General features: G+C 33.6%; 4 protein-coding genes across 5 annotated transcripts; all 4 read right to left on the bottom strand.

The window, feature by feature from the left end:
• Positions 1–287: 287 nt before the first annotated feature.
• On the bottom strand, positions 288–3,695 carry LOC101205979 (probable magnesium transporter NIPA6). 2 transcript variants are annotated; one of them, XM_031888373.1, is made up of 10 exons: positions 3,188–3,695; positions 2,746–2,851; positions 2,283–2,339; positions 2,111–2,201; positions 1,853–2,013; positions 1,642–1,769; positions 1,420–1,557; positions 1,210–1,302; positions 1,008–1,125; positions 288–785 (listed from the first exon to the last, which is right to left on the bottom strand). In XM_031888373.1, exons 2-10 carry the CDS (start codon positions 2,750–2,752, stop codon positions 694–696), a joined length of 885 nt encoding a protein of 294 aa, XP_031744233.1. In that variant the 5' UTR covers positions 2,753–2,851; positions 3,188–3,695; the 3' UTR covers positions 288–693. The 2 variants fall into 2 exon arrangements, with proteins under 2 accessions (XP_031744233.1, XP_004144837.3); XM_004144789.3 differs by lacking the exon at positions 2,746–2,851.
• Positions 3,696–7,055: 3,360 nt separating this feature from the next.
• LOC101206458 (peptidyl-prolyl cis-trans isomerase 1-like) lies at positions 7,056–7,841 on the bottom strand. The gene is given in 1 exon segment (NM_001280769.1): positions 7,056–7,841. A coding segment is annotated over 1 exon segment (519 nt). The 5' UTR covers positions 7,810–7,841; the 3' UTR covers positions 7,056–7,290.
• Positions 7,842–10,984: 3,143 nt separating this feature from the next.
• Positions 10,985–13,240, bottom strand: LOC101205516 (proline-rich protein 4). Its single transcript, XM_031889283.1, has 2 exons — positions 13,032–13,240; positions 10,985–12,270 (listed from the first exon to the last, which is right to left on the bottom strand). The coding sequence occupies exons 1-2, from the start codon at positions 13,180–13,182 to the stop codon at positions 11,336–11,338; spliced, it is 1,086 nt and encodes a 361-aa protein (XP_031745143.1). The 5' UTR covers positions 13,183–13,240; the 3' UTR covers positions 10,985–11,335.
• Positions 13,241–15,418: 2,178 nt separating this feature from the next.
• Positions 15,419–19,988, bottom strand: LOC101205278 (translocon-associated protein subunit alpha). Its single transcript, XM_004144786.3, has 8 exons — positions 19,694–19,988; positions 18,937–19,104; positions 18,743–18,793; positions 18,401–18,489; positions 16,751–16,828; positions 16,413–16,619; positions 15,942–16,016; positions 15,419–15,848 (listed from the first exon to the last, which is right to left on the bottom strand). The coding sequence occupies exons 1-8, from the start codon at positions 19,752–19,754 to the stop codon at positions 15,798–15,800; spliced, it is 780 nt and encodes a 259-aa protein (XP_004144834.1). The 5' UTR covers positions 19,755–19,988; the 3' UTR covers positions 15,419–15,797.
• Positions 19,989–21,503: the final 1,515 nt, after the last annotated feature.

The raw sequence follows: 21,503 nt of genomic DNA, 5'->3' as shown, positions 1-21,503 counted from the left end.
AATGGGAAACCTAAAGTTCATTCAAAATAAAAATGTTAAGATCTATAACGCACAATACTCTAACGTTTTGTCTCGAATCTAAACTTTTTATTAGAGGGCTTGCATCGTTGCATGCTTCCTTGTTCTTAAATCAAGGGATAAAATATTCAACACGGTTGTGAAGGATAGATCAATTTGTTAAGTCTCACTTAACTAAGGTTCACCCCCTTTGAATCAGCGGTCATCCATTCCCAAGGCTTAGAAACTAAAATCAAATAAGATGGATCATCCATTCACCACGAGGGAAAAGGGGAAATGACTAAATACTTTTTTATATATATAAATTAAGATAAATTTGGAGATCTCAAATGAATGAATGTTATAACCTCATAATGTACATATGGCACAGGCTATAATACTATTGATGTTGTAACCAGCATGGATCATTGAGAATACACCCCCCCACCCCCAACAAGCCATTCTAACTATTATAAAGATCCTTACTAGATCGAGCAGCTTGGGTTTCTATGCTAAACCTGTCCCAGCAGTAAGGGGACAGGACCGTCTGAATCGTGACAAGACCATGGTTGATATCCCAATTCATCGTCCCGATTTAAAAATCGGACATTGTACTCATCCTTCCAGTATGAGTATACTTTAAAGTTCTGCATTTAAGACCACTGCCTTCCAAGTTACAGTTAGAATAGAGTAGGTTCATTCTTCCGTGTAATGTGAATTGCTTATAGTGATCAAATGTTCTTCAAAGCTTTTCATTGAATCACCACTAATATACCATGCCACAGATCCTGCAAGGAGAGGTACAACTTATTATGTGTTAGTAGCTTTGTGTAATGTGAATTGCTTATTGGACTGTTTTTTATACATCATATTTGGTTTATACGAGCACGTGTAGATACAGTAGTTTCGCAATACATGGGATCACATGAAATTCAATTAGATTTCAAACCATACTAAGATTTCTCAATTCGACACCAGGGACAAGTAAAAGGGATGTTTAGATGACATACCTTGTGAGGAGACTGGTTGTTGTTCTCTGGTTGAGTGAAGAATAATAGTTCCGGAAAGGACAGTAACGAATCCACATAATTCAGATACTATGGTGCTCGCATTCTGGCCTGACCAGTCCTGCAGCATAGAACGACATTGCCGTTTTACACTTGTACAAATGTAATACCAAGATCTGAGGAGTTATATCGTCAAGTAATTTACCTTAAACATGATAGCACTAGCAATAATAGTCAATGTTGTGAACATGGCATAATATACTGGAGATACAAGGGCTGCATTGAATGTATCCAATGCCTGAAAGAAAAAAATACCATATAAGTCGGCATAAATACACAATCCTGTTCAAGTCAAGCATCCGGTTAAGAAAGGAATAAGAAACAATTGTGCCCTCCATTTCTATATGACACCAACCTTATTCAAATAATTTAGTTGTGTGATGACACAAACTACTGCAACTGTGACAAAAAGCCAAGTTTGAGGGTAAGCTACTTGGCTTATCCCTTCAAGCGTAAGCCTTATCGCTATTCCAATAGCTTTAATACTCATGACCTGAGTTAATCACAAACGTTTAGAATATTTCAATTTAAATAATAGTTGTAAAATAGTTTGATATAGTAGAAATGGGATAGTTACCGTCAATGAACCCATTAGAGAACAGATTCCCAAGTAGACCAGTATGTTTACATGCCCATAACGAGGTTCAAAATACAACATAAGAGCCAACACTAACGAAGCTATAGCAGCAATGTAGACTAGAAAAGCTGTTGAAGGATTAAGAAAAAGAGATTAAGTACGGAACTTGATGATATTTCATTAAATGAAATGCATAAGAAACAATCCTTACCTGGTTGAGTTGCTAAATCCCAAATCTCTTCAACAGAATCAGGAGTATGTTCCTGAGGTGCATGAATAACTATTATAACTGATCCTACAATACAAGATAAACACCCTACAACACCCATTTTCTGTAGCCTTTCCTTCAATAAGAAGTGGGCTAAAACAGCACTGCCCAAATCAGAAGAAAAAATATTGTGAGATCCACCTGATTAGCATTTTTTCTTTGACACAAATAGTACAACAATCTCAAAATATAGGGACTCACCTGACAATAATGCTAAGTGCACCAAGGGGTGTGACTAAAACGGCTGGGGCATAAATATATGCTACAAAGTTTGCAATCTCTCCAATAATCACTATTTAGGAAGAAAAAATCTCGGAATCAGAATCATCTTCATATTTTTTACAATAACGATCTGACACATTATTATACGTACTTGTGATCATGCCTGCCCACCAAAGTGGCTCTAACAGGTATGTATAACCACCAACACCTGTTTTAAGAATGAGACTATAAACATCAACTTGAAGTAGAGCATGAACATTGCCTAGAAGACTCTTGAATTAAACGTCCATAAGAAGCAATAACAAAGCAAATGAAAGAATAGGTTAAATCATTATTGACCCAAAAGCTTATGCATAGACCCAACAGTGGAAATCAATATTAATTAAAAAGAAACATTGCATTGCAAGGGTTTGAACATAGAAGTTCCTAAACCATTGCCGTGATACAATGTATTTCACCAATTGACCAAAAAACTTATGCCGATATCATCTAACAGAATAAATTCATTAATTAAATATCACTTGGTTCATCGAGAGGATGAGAATTAACAACTCTGTTTGCAGCTTAGACAAGTTTACAAAGAAGCTCAAATCCCAACCCCTTAAAGCTTCCACCTGACATCCAAAAGGTGTCTCGTGGTGTTCTGAATCCATGATCTATGGAGAGTCCAATCCCAACCCTTAAAGCTAAAGCTTCCCTCCGTTCAAAAGCTCAACTTCCCTGTTTGCCATGGCAGAATCCCTAGTTGAATAAATGGCACCAAGTATAGAGAGATAAAATAGAAAAGTTCACAATGAACTAACCCACCCAAAAGTTCTGACATAAATTAACAAGAAAGAAACTCCCCTGTCCTCCTAACAGCCTAACAGGGCACAAAACACAATACAGAAAGAAAAAAAAAATTCAAAATGGATCAGATTGCAACAAAAAAACAAATAGATTGGACATCCAGAAATCAAGCAATTCAATTCAACGAGAAGGCAATTCCAAACCCAAGAAACAAAAATTGAAAATAATAATAATAATAATAATAATTCGTGGGTGGTAATCACAGACCTGCTCTGGCCCCTGTAGCTCCGGCACGCTTAAGTCCTTTCTTCTTCAAGATAAAACTGGACCCAATAAACGCGCTGGACGCCATAGCTAGAATCAAGCCCTTGGAATTCTCCGAAATCGTCATTTGTGCCTCTTTCTGTCTTGGCAAAAGAGCAGAAAGAATAGGTTTAAGTGGGATTATATGAAAGGGTTCCCACAAAACTCCCGCCCGAAAGGGGTCGCAATCCAAAATTCAAAGAAACGGCGGTAGAAAACAAAAACAGGAAGAATCAATCAATCAATCAATTAAATGAGATTGGCGAATGAAAAATGGGAATTATGGGGCCACCGTTACGAAGACCCAAGTTCCCGCCAAGAGAAGATCACGAATACCAAGAAATGGAGGAAGAAAGGCAATGGGAAGGGCGGAGGAAGTAAAGGAAAGTGGAATTAGAAAAAGAGATCTGAAAGAACTTAAGGATGGTTTTGGTAGAAAATTATTCTAATGGGGGAAGAAAGGATGAATGGTTTTTCTTTTTTTTGATTCTTTTTATTTTAATTGTGAAAATATAAATTTAGTAATACGTGTCAAGTACGTAGTGGATATATTTTAATGCCATTAATAAATTTAAAAAATAAGTAAATAAAGTACGCGTTTGTTTTTTAAACACAAAAATAAATTTTTTGAAATTTAATTAGAGAATTGGGATATTTTGTGGGGCCACACAGTTCATATTGCTTCATCTTTGTCGGCACTCATTTTTTCTCTCTTTTTTCACTAAAAATCAAATTAAATTCACTCATTGCATCACATTTAGGTTAAAATTCAATTTGATGCCCACTTCAATTTCTGATGTATAAGTTCTATCAAAATTTCCATGGTCATCATGGATATTTTTTATAAAGATTCAAATATTTATTTATGCACATTTTTTTCACCTTACCATTTAAAATTCTTATATCAAATCAAAGTAAAAGAACAACAAAGTGATGGGCCTACCAACAAACTGGGTTTGCTTGACCAAAACTCACTATACCTTAGGCCTTAAGAGATCAAACCGTGTCTACCAACAATGTTGGGTCAATCAATTTCCATCCAAAGAAAATCCACACTCAATTTGCTCAATATAAAATAGGGGAGAAAAGTAATAATGGATGTAAAGGGCTCAACAAAAAGGGTAATATAAGGTTTACCCAAAATGGTATGATTGGCCTCGACCTCGACCAAGGATGGTATGGATCGTAAACCCAAATCAACCCCTTAACTTCAAGTCTAAATAAAGAGATTATTTATCTTATCTAGGTTTTGAAAATTCATATTATAATCCTAATTGGACAAAGAGATTAAATTGTATATTAAATTCTCTATCAATACACCATTATGATTTGATTTTTCTCTATTCACTTAGACATAGACATTTGTCTTACATATCCTCTCATCACCAAATTACAAATTCAACTATGGGTGTTACATAATAGTTTTGTTTAGCCAAAATTTGGCATTGGTAAATCATATATTGAAGATATTGATTTACTTGCCGAAAATGTTTACTAATGCCGCACATTACTCCAAATCATTATACAAATTTAAGAGAGTGAAAACTTCTCTTTATATTGATTTATTCTATAGATTTCTTTATTAATAAAATAAAATTGTACCTAATATTTGGTTAGGTTGATTTGAATTTTAAACCCTATTATTAAAAAATTTCCTTATTATTATTAAATCATGCAAAAATCAAATGAGAAAATCATTAAACTCAACCTATGATACATCACAAATTGAAACATTAAAATAGTTAAGCTAAACTAAAAATTAAATCCAGTATCACTTAAGAAAATAATATAACAAAATTTGAAAGAAAACAAAAACTTTATTCTGATGGTCTAAATTTAAACAAAATACATATAATAGCAGCAAAAAATATATATTTTTTAATAATAAATTTTAGGCAATCATACATTTTTGTTTACCTTCCAAATTTTTTTTAAGGAATGTAATCCATTATTACCTTATTTTGATAAATTATTATTTAATCTGCCTACTTTCTATTCTATTATAATTTAGTGTGTTTCATTTTTAAGATCAGTGTGTTTATATATAACAAAGAAAAAATTTGTTGCATAAAAAAAAAAAAAAAGAGATTTCATTATCAAATTATTGTAGTTTATTAGTTTAATTAACATCAAGTATAAATTATTAAACTTAGGGGTAAATAAAAATTGTTAAAATGAACCAAAATTGTAAAACAAATTTGAAAATACTAGTGTTTAATTATTTTTTTCCAGCAGAATAGTAGTTGTTCCTATTAATCCTATTGATTCAAAATATATCACCATCTCATCTTTTTGGTATCTTATCCTATTGGTATCCTCTCAATCCAATTCATTGGAAAAGAAAATAAAATCCAGAATCCAATTCTTGGAATAGAAAGAAAATTTGATACTTATATCTATTTATATTCTTTAAATTCCATGGCCTTGTTTGATAATTATTTGAATCATATTTAGTGATCATTTTGTTTTCAAACATTATAAAATAAAGTCTAGTTTCTCTCAATTTCTCTCAGTTTCTTTCAATTTCTTTCTTGTTGTAAGTTTGTATTTTTCTTAAACGTAGCTGTTGAATTTTTAGTTGAATACTAAAATCATGGTTTTGGAAGGAGTTTTTCAAAAAATGGCCACAGGCGGGTGTGTTCAACTATTGCGCACTGGAGGGCTTTTTGATTTGTTACACAAGAATTGGATTTACTATAATACGTTGGGCTTCCTTAACCCTCATATTACCCCTAACGCCCAACTCACATGTGCGGTCACTCTTCATTCAAAACGATCAATAATACAAAATGGACAGAGTTGAAATGAGGATTTGGTATATAAATGAATGTTCCCACATACACTCACTCCACTCCTATTTCAAATTCCAATTTTAACCATTCAAAATATGGTAATTTAGCATCACAATCTTCAATGATGCTTTTAATTTTTTTTTTTTATTTTAAGAAGAAACCATAAATAAATCTTAACCAATAGACTGATTCACCCATAGTAATTTTATGAAGTTCAATGAACCAATAATGATTATATTAGAATTAAAACAACCTAAAATCAGGGATAATAAAAAAGCTACCTAAAATCATGGTGCAAAAACAGTCGGAATTTGAAATGTAAATAAAAGTGATCCCCATCTACATAGACAAAAACAAAAACTAATGGTTTCTTTTTCCATAAAGGAAAAAAAGAGTTGTTTAAAATATGTTTGATTCTCCATTTATTTATATTTAGTTTAAACTATTTATATTACTTTCTAATACATAATTTTAATTTAACCTAAAAAGAAGAACTAAAAGCCCACAAAACCCTCCTTTTCGTTAGTCCTGTTAAATCATCAGAGAGAGAGAGAGAGAGACTAAGATCCCCAAAATAAGGATCTCAGAAATCCATCACAAAAAGAGTATAAACCATAAAATATTCCACCATACCTTGCTTTCCCCCATGGCATCAAATCCAGACAAAATTACTTTAAACCCCAAATTTTATTTTCCATAACAAGCTTCTTTCGAGAGCAATCTCAATAGTATTTATATAAACAAAGCAATCTTAATAAAAATGTCACATCTTTATTGACTAGATTTAGTGCCACTCCCTAGTGTCAAAACTATAATTCCACTCAATCAGATCAACAGATTTACTAAACATACAGTTTTGAGGAGATGGGTTAACGATCAAAGTCACAAAAACAGGCAGACTTTAGTTAATTAACAATGTAAATCTGATACTTAATCTTCAACTCAATCAGATCAAGATGAAGATGAAGATCATCATTTCTAATTTTTTAAGAAATGGATTAACGAATGTATGATAAAAGCAAAAGGGTGAAAAGAGGGGATGAGTTAAAAGACAGCCATGTATTATTAATAATCCATTGCGAAACCGCCATTTAACATGGCAGATGCATATAAACTCATGAAGTAGCATAAACCATGACCCATAATAGCCTAAAAAAGGAGACTCACACAGACCCATATTCGCAGAAGTTAAAAACAACACACGCAAATAGGAAATTGATCTTAGATACGATTGCGCCGGTGCAGACAACGGCGATGGAGCTAGCATCTGTTAATCTAAGAGAGCTGGCCACAATCGGCAATGACAACCGGTTTCGAGGTCCTTCCAGAGCTCGAACCCACTTTCTCAACGTCTTTTACCACATTCATACCCTCAACGACTTGACCGAACACAACGTGCTTACCATCGAGCCAATCGGTCTTAGCGGTGCAAATGAAGAACTGAGATCCGTTGGTTCCAGGTCCAGCATTCGCCATGGATAGAATACCAGGGCCGGTGTGCTTCTTGATGAAGTTCTCATCGGCGAACTTGGCTCCGTAGATTGATTCACCTCCTGTACCATTTCCGGCGGTGAAATCACCTCCCTGGCACATGAAATTAGGGATCACACGGTGGAAGGAGGATCCTTTGTAATGAAGGGGTTTGCCGCCTTTGCCGACTCCCTTCTCACCAGTGCAGAGTGCACGGAAGTTCTCGGCGGTGCGGGGAGTGACATCGGCGTAGAGCTCCATGATGATCCGGCCGGCCGGTGTGCCGCCGATTGTCATGTCGAAGAAAACTTTAGGGTTTGGCATTTTTGGATTGTTTCTGTGAGTTCCGAAATTTCTTATCGTAGAAGAAGACCGATATGAATTTAGGGTTGGATGGGGCAATAGAGTTATATAGCGGTCAAGCTTCGTATGTATCTATGGAAACTTGATATCTACCGTTAGATCAAGACACGTGCTATCATCTTAATCTCATATACCTAACCAGGGTTAGGTTAAGAAACCCCCTTCTTTACCTTGGTTAGTTTCGCTATCAATGATTATTGTTTTAGAATCCATGGACTTTTCCGTCTTTTTCTATCTACTACGACCAGATTGATCCAATGGCGTACGATTTTTCCATTTCAATTATATTTTTTTAAATGAAAAAAAGAAAAAGTCTACGATGTGTCGTTTAGCGGAAATTAAACTGAAGCGGTCTTTCGGTGGATAGACATGTCATATGCTCAGTTTCAAAACGACGTGTCGAAACTGAAAGAAGAATAAAGAACTTTGGACAAATATCTCATTTTTTGGAGAAATGTCCATTTATACCCTAAATTTAATCCATTCAACTTCTAAACCTTCCTACTCAAATCATTTTAAATATTTACAAATATTTGTATCATATCAAACTATTCTACATTTTACATTTGGAGAAATGACTTTAGCTCAACTGGTTACTTCACATCTTTTATTATAATTTGAACTATGTAAATTTTGACTTCATCACTAGTTCTTTCTTTTTGGACAATCCCTCTAACTTCAAAGTTGATAATACACACTTAATGTTAGTCAAATAATGTTTATTTTAACATTTTCGACCCTATTAGTAAAATAGTATAACTTTCACAAATTTCATTTATATTTATAGAGATGAAAACAACACTAAATTAACTAAATTAGAAGGTAGTTGTAGGCCAAAAGAAAATTGGTACATAATCTAAAATAAAATGGAAATTGGTACATTTAGTTTGAGAGGAAAATGAAATAGGTATATTGGTAGGGCCTAACATAAAAGGGAAAAGAATAATTCTTATTCCAAAACATGGAAGCCAATGTCTCAAATAAAAAGAAAGAAAGAAAAAAAAAAGAAAATGTTGGTCCTTATGACTCTAGACCATAGCTTTTTCTTTTGGAAAGAGCTATCATTTGGGTATCCATAAAAGAAGGGCTCCAATGAACACACACGATTATTGTCATTATTATTTTCAAACCAATCAACTTAAACAAATCATTTTTGTACCCTTTTTTCAAATTTATATCAAAATTAAAACATACATATATATATATATATATATAGTCTACCGATTAAGATACTTGCAACACCTATTTTCTTTTTAAGTATCTATTTTGGATGGGGAATACTACCTCCAACTTTATGAAATTACTTATTCAAAATTTCTATTCAAATCGTAAATTTTAAAAGTATCTATTTTGTTTGTGTGTGAGTGTGTCGGTGACAGATATATTAGTGATTGATAGATTGTTTACCTTTTGCTATATTTAAAAATATTTTTAGCAGTTTTGTTGATTTAAACAGTTCATCTATCTGATATATCCTTTTAAATGATTTATGATAATAACAAAACTTTTTAAAAAGTAGGGAAGATAAAATATACGGATAACAAACAAACAAACGAGAGTTTGAAATGCTAAAGTCATCCCTTTCATATATTTTGGTCACCTTTTTCCTTTTTTTCCCTTGTGGTATATAAAAAAGGTTTGTATTTAATTTGTTCACTTACAACAACAATTACAGCTAAAAAGAGAACTATGTATGACGTATGGAGATTTGAATCTGCTAGAGATCAAGAGGTTCGTAGTTCACATCCTCTTTAGATGAATAACTAATATTTGTAATAAAAGAAAAACGACATTAAATATTATGAGAATTAGAACCACAAATTTTTAACATATTTCAAATGTCAATTTAGGTATGCTTGATTTAGTGGATAATGTTAAGGGTAGATAATAATCCTTCGAGCTTTTGGTACGAGGGACCCATCGCTCATTTGACAACAAATAGTAATCTCTTTTAGTATTTGATGACCCAATAATATCTATATAAAGAATATTTTTTAAAGTTGAGAGGAGACGTGGGCTGAGAACTTTAGTTAGATTTTATCGAGCACTCTACATCATCATTTTTAATATGTTAGTAGCAAATCTCCAAATTTACCATTACTAGAGGTTAAATAAAATAAAAAGATGGGTAATGTTTCAAAAAGTACTAAAAATAAGCTTTCTAAAGTTTGATGGTTAAGAAAAATTGTTGGTCCCAACATTTCATAAAAGTAACAATTTAGTAATTGAATTTTTGTTTGTAACCATTTAATTATTGTACTTTTAGTTTTAGTCTCCAAATGTAAAAAAAAATCAATATTTGATATCAATTTTTATTTTTTTATGATTTATGCTTTGTATTTTATAAAGTTATCGAGTCTCTAATTAGTTTATCAATTTATTTATACAAGAATCTCATTCAATTTTCACACTAAATTTCACAATGGAGATTGATCAATTGTTGCAGATTTTAAACTAGAATGACTAAATTATTATAAACTAAGGTTAAGGGAGTAAAAGTGATCTTTAACTAAGTTTCAATTACCAAAATATACATGTAAAATTGTCCGTGGTTCCATGATGACTAGTCTCATGTTATTCCCCTTAGTTGAACAAATGTATGAAGTTGAATGTCGATTTTTCTTGAAATTTTGTGAAGTGTTGTGAATAGAACGTTTGAAACTCAAACTATTTTGGAGGCTTTCAATAATCTCTTTTGTTTGGGTTGTCCCCTCGGCCCCTCCCCCTATTGTAGTCGAATATAATGGTTTTCGGTTGTGAATATGATAAAAATAAATAAATTTTCATCAAACCTTATGGAGGTGAAGAATGTTTTTTATGAGATTGATGTTTTAGCATGGCATTTGGAAAATGACTCTTTTTTATGTTGTCTTCATGCTAGAAATCGAGTGGTTCACTGATGTAGTTTGTTGTGCTACCAGTTTTTCAACTTTCTTTTGGTTGTTTTGTCTCTTCGAATTCAAAAGATTTAGAGGGAAGTTATGTTGCAAATTTCTCCAACTAGATTAGTGATGTTTATTATTGGTGACCTTTTGATTATGCTCCCCTTGAGTTTAAGTATTTATGAAGTTCTTTTTCAAAATATAGAGACGCACATTGATTAGAGTTCTAGACCGCTAGTAAATGAAACAACAAATTAAACTCAAACATAATCCACACCCTTCAAATTCAATGTAGCTTTGTAACTTTTACAATACAAAACAAATTATTATTACACTCAATACATAAACAATATACCATTTCTGATCTCTCCCTCTCCCTCTCCCTCTGAATTTCTTTGATGATCTTCTTCTGATCTCCACTTGAAGTCTTTATTACAACAACAACAACAAAGTTTGAAGCTAATATACAAATATAGTATAACATCAAACGAATTCCCCCTTATACTTACAAATGACAAAGAATTCAATATATATATATAAAGTGCTGTAGCATAGATAACACTCATCTTCAATAAACATATAAACTAAATGTATTTAGTTTTCTTCTAATTAAGGTGTGGAACAGAAGGAGACAGGGGAGGGAATTTCTTGCCAATCTTTGGGTGAGAATAGTACTTTGGAGGGACAACAACCTTTGGAGTTGGTGGACATGGTGGAAGCTTTGAAATTGGAGGGAGAATCTTATACCATGGATGCTTATAATATGGAGGAGACTCTGGCTTTTGTGGTGTTGGAGGCTTGTAAACAGGTGGTTTTGGCTTGTAGACAGGTGGCTTTGGCTTGTAGACAGGTGGCTTTGGCTTATAGACCGGTGGCTTTGGCTTGTAGACCGGTGGCTTTGGCTTGTAGACCGGTGGCTCTGGCTTGTAAACCGGTGGCTTTGGCTTGTAAACCGGTGGCTTTGGCTTGTAAACCGGTGGCTTTGGCTTGTAAACTGGTACTGGTGGAGGAAGAGGTTCCACATAAACCGGTGGAGGCTTCTCTTCAACCGGTGGAGGCTTCTCTTCAACTGGTGGAGGCTTCTCTTCAACTGGTGGAGGCTTTTCGTAGACCGGAGTGGTGGGGGGAACATAGACCTTAGGAGGGAACAAGGGATGGGTATACACAGGAGGATGAGGAGGGAAAACAGGTATAGAGAAAGGAGGCAAAGGAGGGTGATGAAAATAATGATGCCAAAAGAAGGCAGAAACACAAGTTTCACTTTTGAATTTGATTCCATTAGGCAAACCAAATGTTTGTTTTCCTTTATCTTTGGATTTGATTGCAATCATTGAAGCCATTTCTGAGCCATCGTGAGAAGGACAAGGAGTAGAAGAAGCACTGTGAAGTTGTGCAAAGCACTTTCCTTTCAAATTTCCATCTTTATTCAAAACCTCAGTTGGAAGTAAGACTTTGAAGTTTCCTTCTTCATCTAGCTTTGCAACCCCTTTTCTTTCTGTGGTTCCATCTTTTTGTTTGCAGTCAATGCTAACACTAAGCCCTGCCATTGGATTCAAGTTTATAACTCAGTTTCTAAAAAAGATCCCAAATCAACCGTGTAGGAAAAATAAAAAAACATAAACTTATCGATCATTTTGTTTTCCTCTTGAACTTTGAAAGTCGTGGAAGGCTCCACAAATGTAAATTAATATTAATTAAAAAGAAAACGACATTATACAAAAGTTTTGCTCCGAAACATGTTAAATCACTAATAAATTTAAAAACTTTAACTCGTGGATTATGATTTTTTTTTTTGCTTAGATTCACGTTTGCATCTTCGTTTCTAACAAAAAAAAAAAAATCATAATATGAAAAGAAAATATATATAATACTATCACTCTATATTCCCTTTATCCATTGTTCATAAAAAAACATTTAAGATCGGTCTAAGGTGAAACCAAAAGCTTAAATTAATTGGTTAAGTTAATTATATCAATACTTTGACACTCTGTCTCACTCATGGCCCTTGAAATTTATAGAGAACTCTCACTGGTGGAACTATCGTTAGCAGGAGGAAAACACAATGTTGCTTAGATAGATACATGCTAAACCACCCATGAACTCAAAGTCATGGATTACATTAATTTCTTCATCAGTATATCAATACTTTTAACAGTAGTACACGTCAAACATTGAATGAGAGGAGTACGTACGGTAGTTCGTTAAACTCTCTCACAAACTTCAATGAATGAATGAAACAAAAAGCTGACAAAAGGGGAACAGAGAGAGAAGAGAGTTAAGTAAATGAAAGAGAATTTAAACCTGAGAAGGCATGGTTGGTTTTAATGTTATTCTTGTAGCAATCTGCACATTCTCCAACACCAACAACTTCAACTGTCGTCAAGTCACTGCCATGACAGAAAGTTGAAGCAAAAAGCAAGAAGAAGATCAAGAAACTGGGAGGATTATGCATGAAGAAGTTATATTATGAAGAAAGGAAATGATGAATGAGCAAAACAGTGAATCCAAATGAAGCAATTTATAGGAAATTTTGACCGACAATAGAGTTATGAATTAGTTTGCATTCAATAACTTCAGCTACTTAGCTGAATTTCCAAACCTACTTATTCATCCTACCATAAATATAATATGTTCTTCATTATTGAGATGAATGTTTCAAGTTCTTAACAATGGTGAATGTTTTTGTTTACCTATATACATGTTTGTCAGACTAAAGTACGAGTGGAAGGGTAGGATTCAATCCGGAAATGAATGAATTTTGTTAATAGAATTATTCATAATAAACAGTGTTTTTGGGATTGGTCCGATAGTTAAATAATTGTTGTCGGCTATTCTTTGGATGAACAAGTTACAATATTAAATAAATTAGACTTCGTTTGATCATTATTAGATTTTTATTTTTATTTTGTACTTTTTAGAAATTTAAGCTCGGAGACATACCTATTGATTTATGAAACTTGACCATGAATTTAAATGTTTGTTTAGGAAAGAAAATCATTCTAACAAATGGTCGGAGAAAAAACAAAATTTTTGTAAACCGACAATAAAAAAACAAAATGGTTATCAAATGAGACCTCATTTGTATCATATTAAACGCGTGAGATCACAGCTACAACTACTAAAGTAGACAAATAAATTCAAATATTTAAAGACTAGATTTGGTATTTAAATCACAAATTTTATTTTGTTCACTAGTATGAGAAACAATTATTTTAACAAATTGTATTGGACAATCCCTCATTTATGTTCAAATTTAACAAACATGAATATAATTCTAACTAATTTAAGCATACTCTCTACCAAGATCTTAGAAGTTCAAGTTTCCTCCATTCTCAAGTGTCACTAGACCTTAAAAAAAGGTTAAGGTTGTAACATCACAGCCTTCAAAATCAATGTCAAATGTAGTTTCAATTGGGTTATTGTCCATTCTAGAGATTCGAGTTGAGTAGGACTGATATTGTGGTCGCGTCGGGATGCTTTTGTAATTTTCATTGCTTCAATTAGATTAAAAAATGTTATTGAATATTTAGATTCTTGATTTGAACTTTTTTTTGTGGCTAGGAATAGATTTCAAAAGGAAGATCAATGGTATTGTAATGATACATACAAATGAGGGAGGCTATTTATATCATTACAAGGTGTAAAGTTGGTTACATGTGAACCAAAGGCATTGTATAATTAGTGAGTTAGGTTCAAGAATAGACTTGCAATAGTAACAAAAAGAGGATGAATCACAAGCAATGATTTAATGAATGGCTGAAGATCGTATTTCTAATGGACGATATCAATATGAACAAACAATATCTTCACCATCTACCTATCATAAGTTTTATGCATTAATTACTTGCAACGGAACTTCTCAACTAAATTAGATCTTTAATGAGATAATCATAAAATTGGTGCTCTCTAACAAAAAAAGAAAAGATCTAACAGGATCGTTCAGGCCGCACGATTGCGAGCTTCACCTATGGAAGAATAAGACTTGGCTCAGTATGTTCATGCATTCGTATGCTAAGACAGACAAATTTTACAGTTAGATCAACCAGAGTTCCACAGAGATCTTTCAAGTCAAGTAGTATGTAATAAATCATGGAACAAATGACATCCAAATCCTCTCAATCAACCCAACATCGAGATACTCGAGAAAATCTTAATCATGGCATCAAAGATATCTAAACTTAGCTGCCTCACTGTTTTTGCAAGCCAAGTTAATGAAAGCCTTAAGATAAGGTTAGCATTTCCAGCTGATGATATTTTATGAATAATAATAAAACCAAAGGACATCAATAAATTTCCATATAAATAGGCCAGATATTATTTTTTAGTCTTCTAAAAGTTGAAAAACAGGAAAATCCAGATATTACAAAGAGGAGACTAGAAACCTAATCTCATTGATTTCCTTCCTCGCTGGCAATATGGCGTCCCAAGCACAGCACACATCCAATTTAAGAATCTTTACCCAACTCTTAAGCAATTCAATCAATTCTCCATTTGTCTCCTCATAAAATCATATATACATTATTTCAAATTACATGCAAAGCATGAAAGCTACCAGCCAGGACCTCACATGGGGTGATTTAATGAGCGAAACAATCAATATCTAGCAAATTAACAGTTTTATTCTCTAGAGAGACCATTTGGATGTCAAATGAATGAGTAGAACTTTCGCATGAATCAGAGGTAAAAGATGTCAAAGGGAAAAGTGGTAACCTGCATGCCCCACAACATTGATGATTTTAACAAAGCTGGGGTTGTGATAAATACAGAATAAGGGGTTCCAAGGAAAGTATAAAAAAGTTTAAACTATGATAATCATATACTCCACTGAAAACTCTCCAGATTCAGAACAACTGTATTGTTGCAAACTTAATTTAGATTGGGATTAAGAGACGGAGAATGATAAAAATTCCTCGACATGCTACAGTGGCAAGGAAGGGTTTAACGCACCTAACTTACAAAACTAGTCAACTTTGGACTTTCTCCTCAAATCTTCAACTGCCAAATGTGGGTTTTAGGAATCTGCACATTGTCAGTATGCTGTGCAACTGGGATGGAGATGAGTCTTCATTAGTTCTTTTTCTTCAACTTGTTAGATCCAGACTTAGTGTATGCAGTTCCCTAAGGATAGGAGGAGATAAGATTATAAAATATATCAGAAGTAGTTTTGAGATTTTCTCCAGGCATGTATGAATTTCCGTAACAAAAACAAACCTGAAGCCATTCATCCATTGAGGTATCAACAGTCTTCGTTCCAACTTCAACCTTGGAAGCAGCCCTCTTGGGTTTCTGATGCATAAAAGGAATGGCATAGAATTTTATGTCAAAAGTACCCATATCTCTAGAGAAATTTAAAATTTGGGTAAGATGCACTTCTTGCCTCTCCACCTTTCTATTACTCATATTAAAATCAGAAGATTTGGTCAGAATCCAAGGAGGTATAAAGGTGAGGACCATGGTAGCTCGAAAATACTTATAAACCAGTTCAGTTAGATTCTAAGCTATGGACAAATGCCAAAACTAAGGCCACAAACAAAAGTGGTAGCATGTTTGATGAAAACAATTGCATGCCCCTATTTCTGGGACAGCATCGTTGATGCCATCATAATAAATAAACGATAGATGGGCAGGATCCACTGTTAGAATACAAGGTCTTTATCAAATAAAGACCAGAAAGATATATACCTTGGAGAGTTTTTGCTGTATTTGACCATGAATCCACAAGACGAGCAGAACAAGAAGGGCAATTCCAAGACTAACTAAAAACACAGATTCCATGCTGATGATACCACTAGCTTCAACAACTTCAATAGTACCATTATAGAAGATGCTTTGGTATGCATTCTGGTCAATTTCATAAAAGATGGTACCCACCAGATCAAAATTTCCGGGCTGCACGTCAGGAATATATTAAGTTTCACCAATTAGATCTTCAAAGTTAATAAAGATGAGCAGGTTAGTAATTCTATGAACTAAAAATTCATAGAGGCATGGAACCATTATAATAACGATGATGAATGTACCTGCAAATACTTGCTGACAGCAAATATGTACGGGTAAGAAGCTTGTGTTGATGGGGTCACTGTTGCATTGTGGAACACCTACAAGTTCCATAAGAAAGATGTATAAGTTAAAAATAACGAGCCTGTTACTGCAAATAATTTTTTTTAAAGAAATCCACAAATATAATTTTTTTTAAAACGGAAACGGGCCTCTTTGTTAATGATAATAAATGAGACTAGAGCGTAAAGTATGAGAGAATTAGACTAGGAACAAAAAGGAGTAAAATGACTAAAAGATCAATAAAAAAACAATACAAACAAGCCAAACTCCTCTAGATCTCAAGCCAAAAAGGAGAAAAAGACTACAAAGCAAAAATAGTGGTTTTTCAATAAGAAACCCAAATTCAGCAGTAGACTTCCACACTAATAGCTTCAAATATAACTGGAACTGGAAGTTTGTTAGACCACCCATCATACGCCAGTATAGTAGGAGAAAAAACAGGAAAGAGAAAAAGGACGAGGAGTTGGTTATGTAACCAACTGCAAGTGGGGACCACAAGGAAATGGAGTGCCGACGCACGATCACCATGGCAGGGGAGTGAGGGAGCAAATATAAATAGAGACGAGAAGGAAGGGAGAGGGCAGAGAATTTTGGTGATAAGAATCCTACTGTTATTCCTTGAGAGATAGGAAGGCAGCCGAGGGAGAGAGGGAGTCTTCGACAGGGAGCTTTTATTTTTCTTCTGTATTTTTCATTAGCCACAGTATTTCCTATATTGTATCCTTTTCCATTGCCAACTGAGAAGTCGGGTTCTATCAAAGTTCATAGCTGATCTTTATAACCAAAGAGAAAGAAGCCTGTACTCAAAAGCCAAATTAAAAGATATATAGAGGATGCTGAACTTCAGTTGTTATTTATACGGAACAATTTCATTGATCTATGAAATTCACAAAAAGAGTATACAACTCATAGTATGACAATAAGCTAGGTTGAACTTCCGTTGAAAGGGAACAGTCAATCAACAGATATAAATCAAACCAATAGCACATAGCAGTATGATATCCAGCAATAAATTGCATAAAGAGTGTTAACGTTGGCAATTTCTATCAAAAAGTTTAAGAGTTGACATCGACATTCAAAACATAATCACAGAAAGAGTAACAGGATCATCTTTCTCTAGAAAGTTTGCACTGGCCAATAACAGTCTAAAAGTGAAAAACATGGGCCAAAGTTTCAAAAAGAAGAAAAAGAAACAGGAAAAAACAGGACTTACTAGGAAAAGGAAGAAGACAAATGTATAAACATATATTACAAAAAAAAAAAAAAACAATACGCATCCTGTACAACTAAATTAATGATGTACAAACAAAAGGAATTCTCAGTGGTCCAGATGACTTTTTCAATACTAGGATCTCCAATCTACACAAGTATTTAATCGAACTTACAATTTTAAAATCAAAATACATAAAACACATATTTCATAAACAAACACAACAAATATCCTTCATAAGATTTGGCATTCAACTGATTGAGATCAACATGCAGACAAATCAAATTATTGTCCTCTGCTAGTAGTCATTAAATATATTAGAGATGAATGAAAAAGAAAACAAGTTAAGATCATACAAAAACTCTTTCTAATGAAAATTACAGTAGTCAGGCGAGATTACCTGTCCAGTAAGATTTTGAATCAACATACGATGATCAAAAGTGTAGTGAATGCTGGCCTTGATAGCTATAATATTCAAGCTTGATTCCCCTGGATTAAAAAATAACAGTTCAAGGAAATTATTGACTGATAAGATTTTGGATCAATGGTAAGCAATAAACGTTTAATGAATACTGGCCGCAATGGCTTTGTTGTTACATTCATGCATGACTCCCACATTTAACAAACTTCAATTAAAAAAGACAACGTACTACAGTCAGTGACATAATCTCGGATAAAAACCCACTTACCCAGTAGATAATAGATATTAAAAAAGGAGTATGGCAGAATGAAAGTTAGTTACCATTATTTTTCACTCCAGCAAGTAGTTGAGTCTCTTCACCAGCTGGCACTACTGCAATGGAAGGCATAAACTTCAATGTCAACTATAGATTATAGATTACAGATAATTGATATCATAATTCATAAAAGTATGTCACGCCTATATCAAAAAAAGGGTTACGGTTACCAAATCCTGAATCTAATTTGAACACTTACTGCGTGCACTATTTTTTGGAAAAACACAGACGGTATCAACTCCTGGAGCAGGGCCAAAGTTCACTTCTCCAAAATCCTGAGAATCTTCATCACCTACAATTCCAAGATCGCTAACATCTTCAACGGCCTCAGATGATTCGACATCCGAATCCGATTGACATGTGGCAGCTGTTGAGCAAGTAAAAAACAATGCAAATGTAAAATAACCCGCTAGAACATTGAAATTCAATGCACTCACCGAAATAAATGAATAAATGTCCAAATCCTAATATAGATTCCTAGTGACCAGGCAGCACACCCGAGATCTTATTCATAAATTCATTGAAATCAAATCATTCACATAAGAGATGGGAAGGGGGGCATGTGACATTGAAAAATGGCGATAGGATCATAGACCCCCCCCCTTCAGAAGAACTTGACAACAATATCTATGCATTGTAAGCACCAACCCTTCAATAAACAAATGAATCAATCAAATAAGCTCCTTTCACCATCAAAGACCAGTCAGAGAATAACAAAATAAGACTAGAAAAGAGAGGATCCGATATAAAATGAATACCCATCAGAGAAACAATTAACGAAACCCCAAAAGAGTGAAAACCCAGAACGCATTAGAACAGAAAACTAGGAGCGAAAACCATGCATGCAGAAGAAAGATGGAAAATCTAATGAAACAGGGTAATTACAAAAGAAGAATCGGGAAGAGCGAAATGATGGAAAGAGGATGTAGATCTATGATTGAGAAAAAAGAGCAAACCTTTGAGGAATGGAGAGGCAAGAAGAAGAAGGGCAAGGAAGAAAAGTCTGAAGGAGTTCATGGCGACAATGGGGAATCAAAGGGAAAGGGAAGATTGGGAGTTGAAAGTGTGGATTAAAGAGAGAGGAAGACGACCAAGCTTCGATTTTGGAGGGTCAAAGTTTGGGGATCCAAGAGGAAGGCAAACTTTATTTGGTTGGGACATCGAGAAGAAAACCCGGTTGGTTTCCCCAATTGCTACAACTTTTTTCCATTTTCCTTTTCATTCTATTTCGTTTCTTATTAGGTTAACTTAAAACCCATTTAAGATTCTCAATTCTCAATTCTCATGATGTAACCATTAGGTTTCTTTTGTAATACAAACCAAATTAGAATCCAATCCACCCATGCTCACCGTCTTTAGGTTTTAGGTCGGATCTCATGAGCCACCAAGTCGACCCACATCATAATCAAGTCTACAAGCAACTAAACTACACCGACGATTAACAAGACGACCGCCAAAGACAAACCATTGAGATGAAATTCACGAATGTAGTCAACGATTGAATCTCATTTGCATATCTCACGTTCTCAATCGAAAGATTTGAGATAATTAATTTCGACTCAAGAAAGAGACATTCTAGTGGCTTCTGCAACGCAACGCAACCTCATTTAAATCACGAACAACAGTCCCAACACATACATTTTCCGTCTACAAACAACCAACATTAAAGTTCAGCTTAAAAGAGCAAGACGAAAAACCAAACCGATGAAAATTTTTCATTGTGTCTCAGTGAGAATGAGAGACCTAAGAGTCAACATGATGAATTGAGGTCAAGTGTTGATCAAAAGGACTCTTACCATGTTTAGCCCACATTGTACGATTTAGTATCTCAATATTGGTAAATGACAATGTAGCCTTCGTAGTTTTAAATTTATGTTGTTTAAACTTTAGCAAATAATAATTTAGTCCATTTACTCTATATTTGGTAACAATTTAGTTCTTATTGTGAAAGATATGTCATTAAAATATTCGATAAATTAATTTTTTTAATAAACTATACAAATTTAATCACTAAATAATAAAATTTGACAATTAATTTGGAAGAGACATTGAGTTATAATATATTAAAGTTTATTAAATAAGAGGTTAGAAAATGAAGATTTAGTAACAAAAGTAAGAATAAATAGTCCTCTCATAAGTTCCTTTGTTCTTAATATACTTTCTAAATCTATTTTAATTTATGCAATGAAAAAAAAAACAAAAAGAAACAAAATTAGGTTTTAGTTTTAATGATAGTTTCACAAATTATTCTTTTTTTATTATTAAATTATAATTGTTGTTACACTGAATTGTGTTTATTTTTAATCTACCAAGTTTTGAAATGGTTTAAACATATATATTCGGAGATTGTCTTCGCCAAGATTAGGAGAAAAAAAAATTAACCACATTATTCGAATGGAAAAATGTATGCCAACAAGAGGTTAGTTCAACTAGCATTCGAGTGTATTAGTAACTATGATGTCTTGGATTCAAATCCCTCTACCCGAAACCCTAAACCGAATTTAGAAAAATGAAATGGTCATTAAATGGACCCAAATTAATGCCAGCATAGTCCTCTAAAATATGGTACAAGATCGTTTAATTAATTAAGAGCTTGGTTCGTTGTTGGTGCTAAATCTAGCCACCAAAATCCACTTACTTAACTAGTGTATCTCAAGTGTCAAATTGTGTCAAATTAAAATGCAAAATCAGATCAACTGAATTAGAAGTGAATGAAAAATAATGGATTAATCTAAAATAGTTGTCTGCTCAAACTCTCTACCATTA

The sequence above is a fragment of the Cucumis sativus genome, chromosome 7 (genome assembly GCF_000004075.3).
Source record: "Cucumis sativus cultivar 9930 chromosome 7, Cucumber_9930_V3, whole genome shotgun sequence".
Lineage (NCBI taxonomy): Eukaryota > Viridiplantae > Streptophyta > Magnoliopsida > Cucurbitales > Cucurbitaceae > Cucumis > Cucumis sativus.
Note: the sequence above shows the minus strand (reverse complement) of the source record. Positions and strands in the feature narration are given on the sequence as shown.

Excerpts from the sequence above, each read along its gene's own strand:
- LOC101205979 (XM_004144789.3), bottom strand. The coding sequence starts at position 3,311 with ATGACGATTTCGGAGAATTCCAAGGGCTTGATTCTAGCTATGGCGTCC. Across the intron at positions 2,202-2,282 it reads GTGGGCAGGCATGATCACAA|TGATTATTGGAGAGATTGCA; the intron begins GTACGTATAATA and ends CTTCCTAAATAG. Across the intron at positions 1,558-1,641 it reads CTCTAATGGGTTCATTGACG|GTCATGAGTATTAAAGCTAT; the intron begins GTAACTATCCCA and ends TGATTAACTCAG.
- LOC101205516 (XM_031889283.1), bottom strand. The coding sequence starts at position 13,182 with ATGCATAATCCTCCCAGTTTCTTGATCTTCTTCTTGCTTTTTGCTTCA. Across the intron at positions 12,271-13,031 it reads AACCAACCATGCCTTCTCAG|GGCTTAGTGTTAGCATTGAC; the intron begins GTTTAAATTCTC and ends ATCCAATGGCAG.
- LOC101205278 (XM_004144786.3), bottom strand. The coding sequence starts at position 19,754 with ATGAACTCCTTCAGACTTTTCTTCCTTGCCCTTCTTCTTCTTGCCTCT. Across the intron at positions 19,105-19,693 it reads TGCCTCTCCATTCCTCAAAG|CTGCCACATGTCAATCGGAT; the intron begins GTTTGCTCTTTT and ends CTTGCTCAACAG. Across the intron at positions 15,849-15,941 it reads CAATGGATGAATGGCTTCAG|GGAACTGCATACACTAAGTC; the intron begins GTTTGTTTTTGT and ends TCCTATCCTTAG.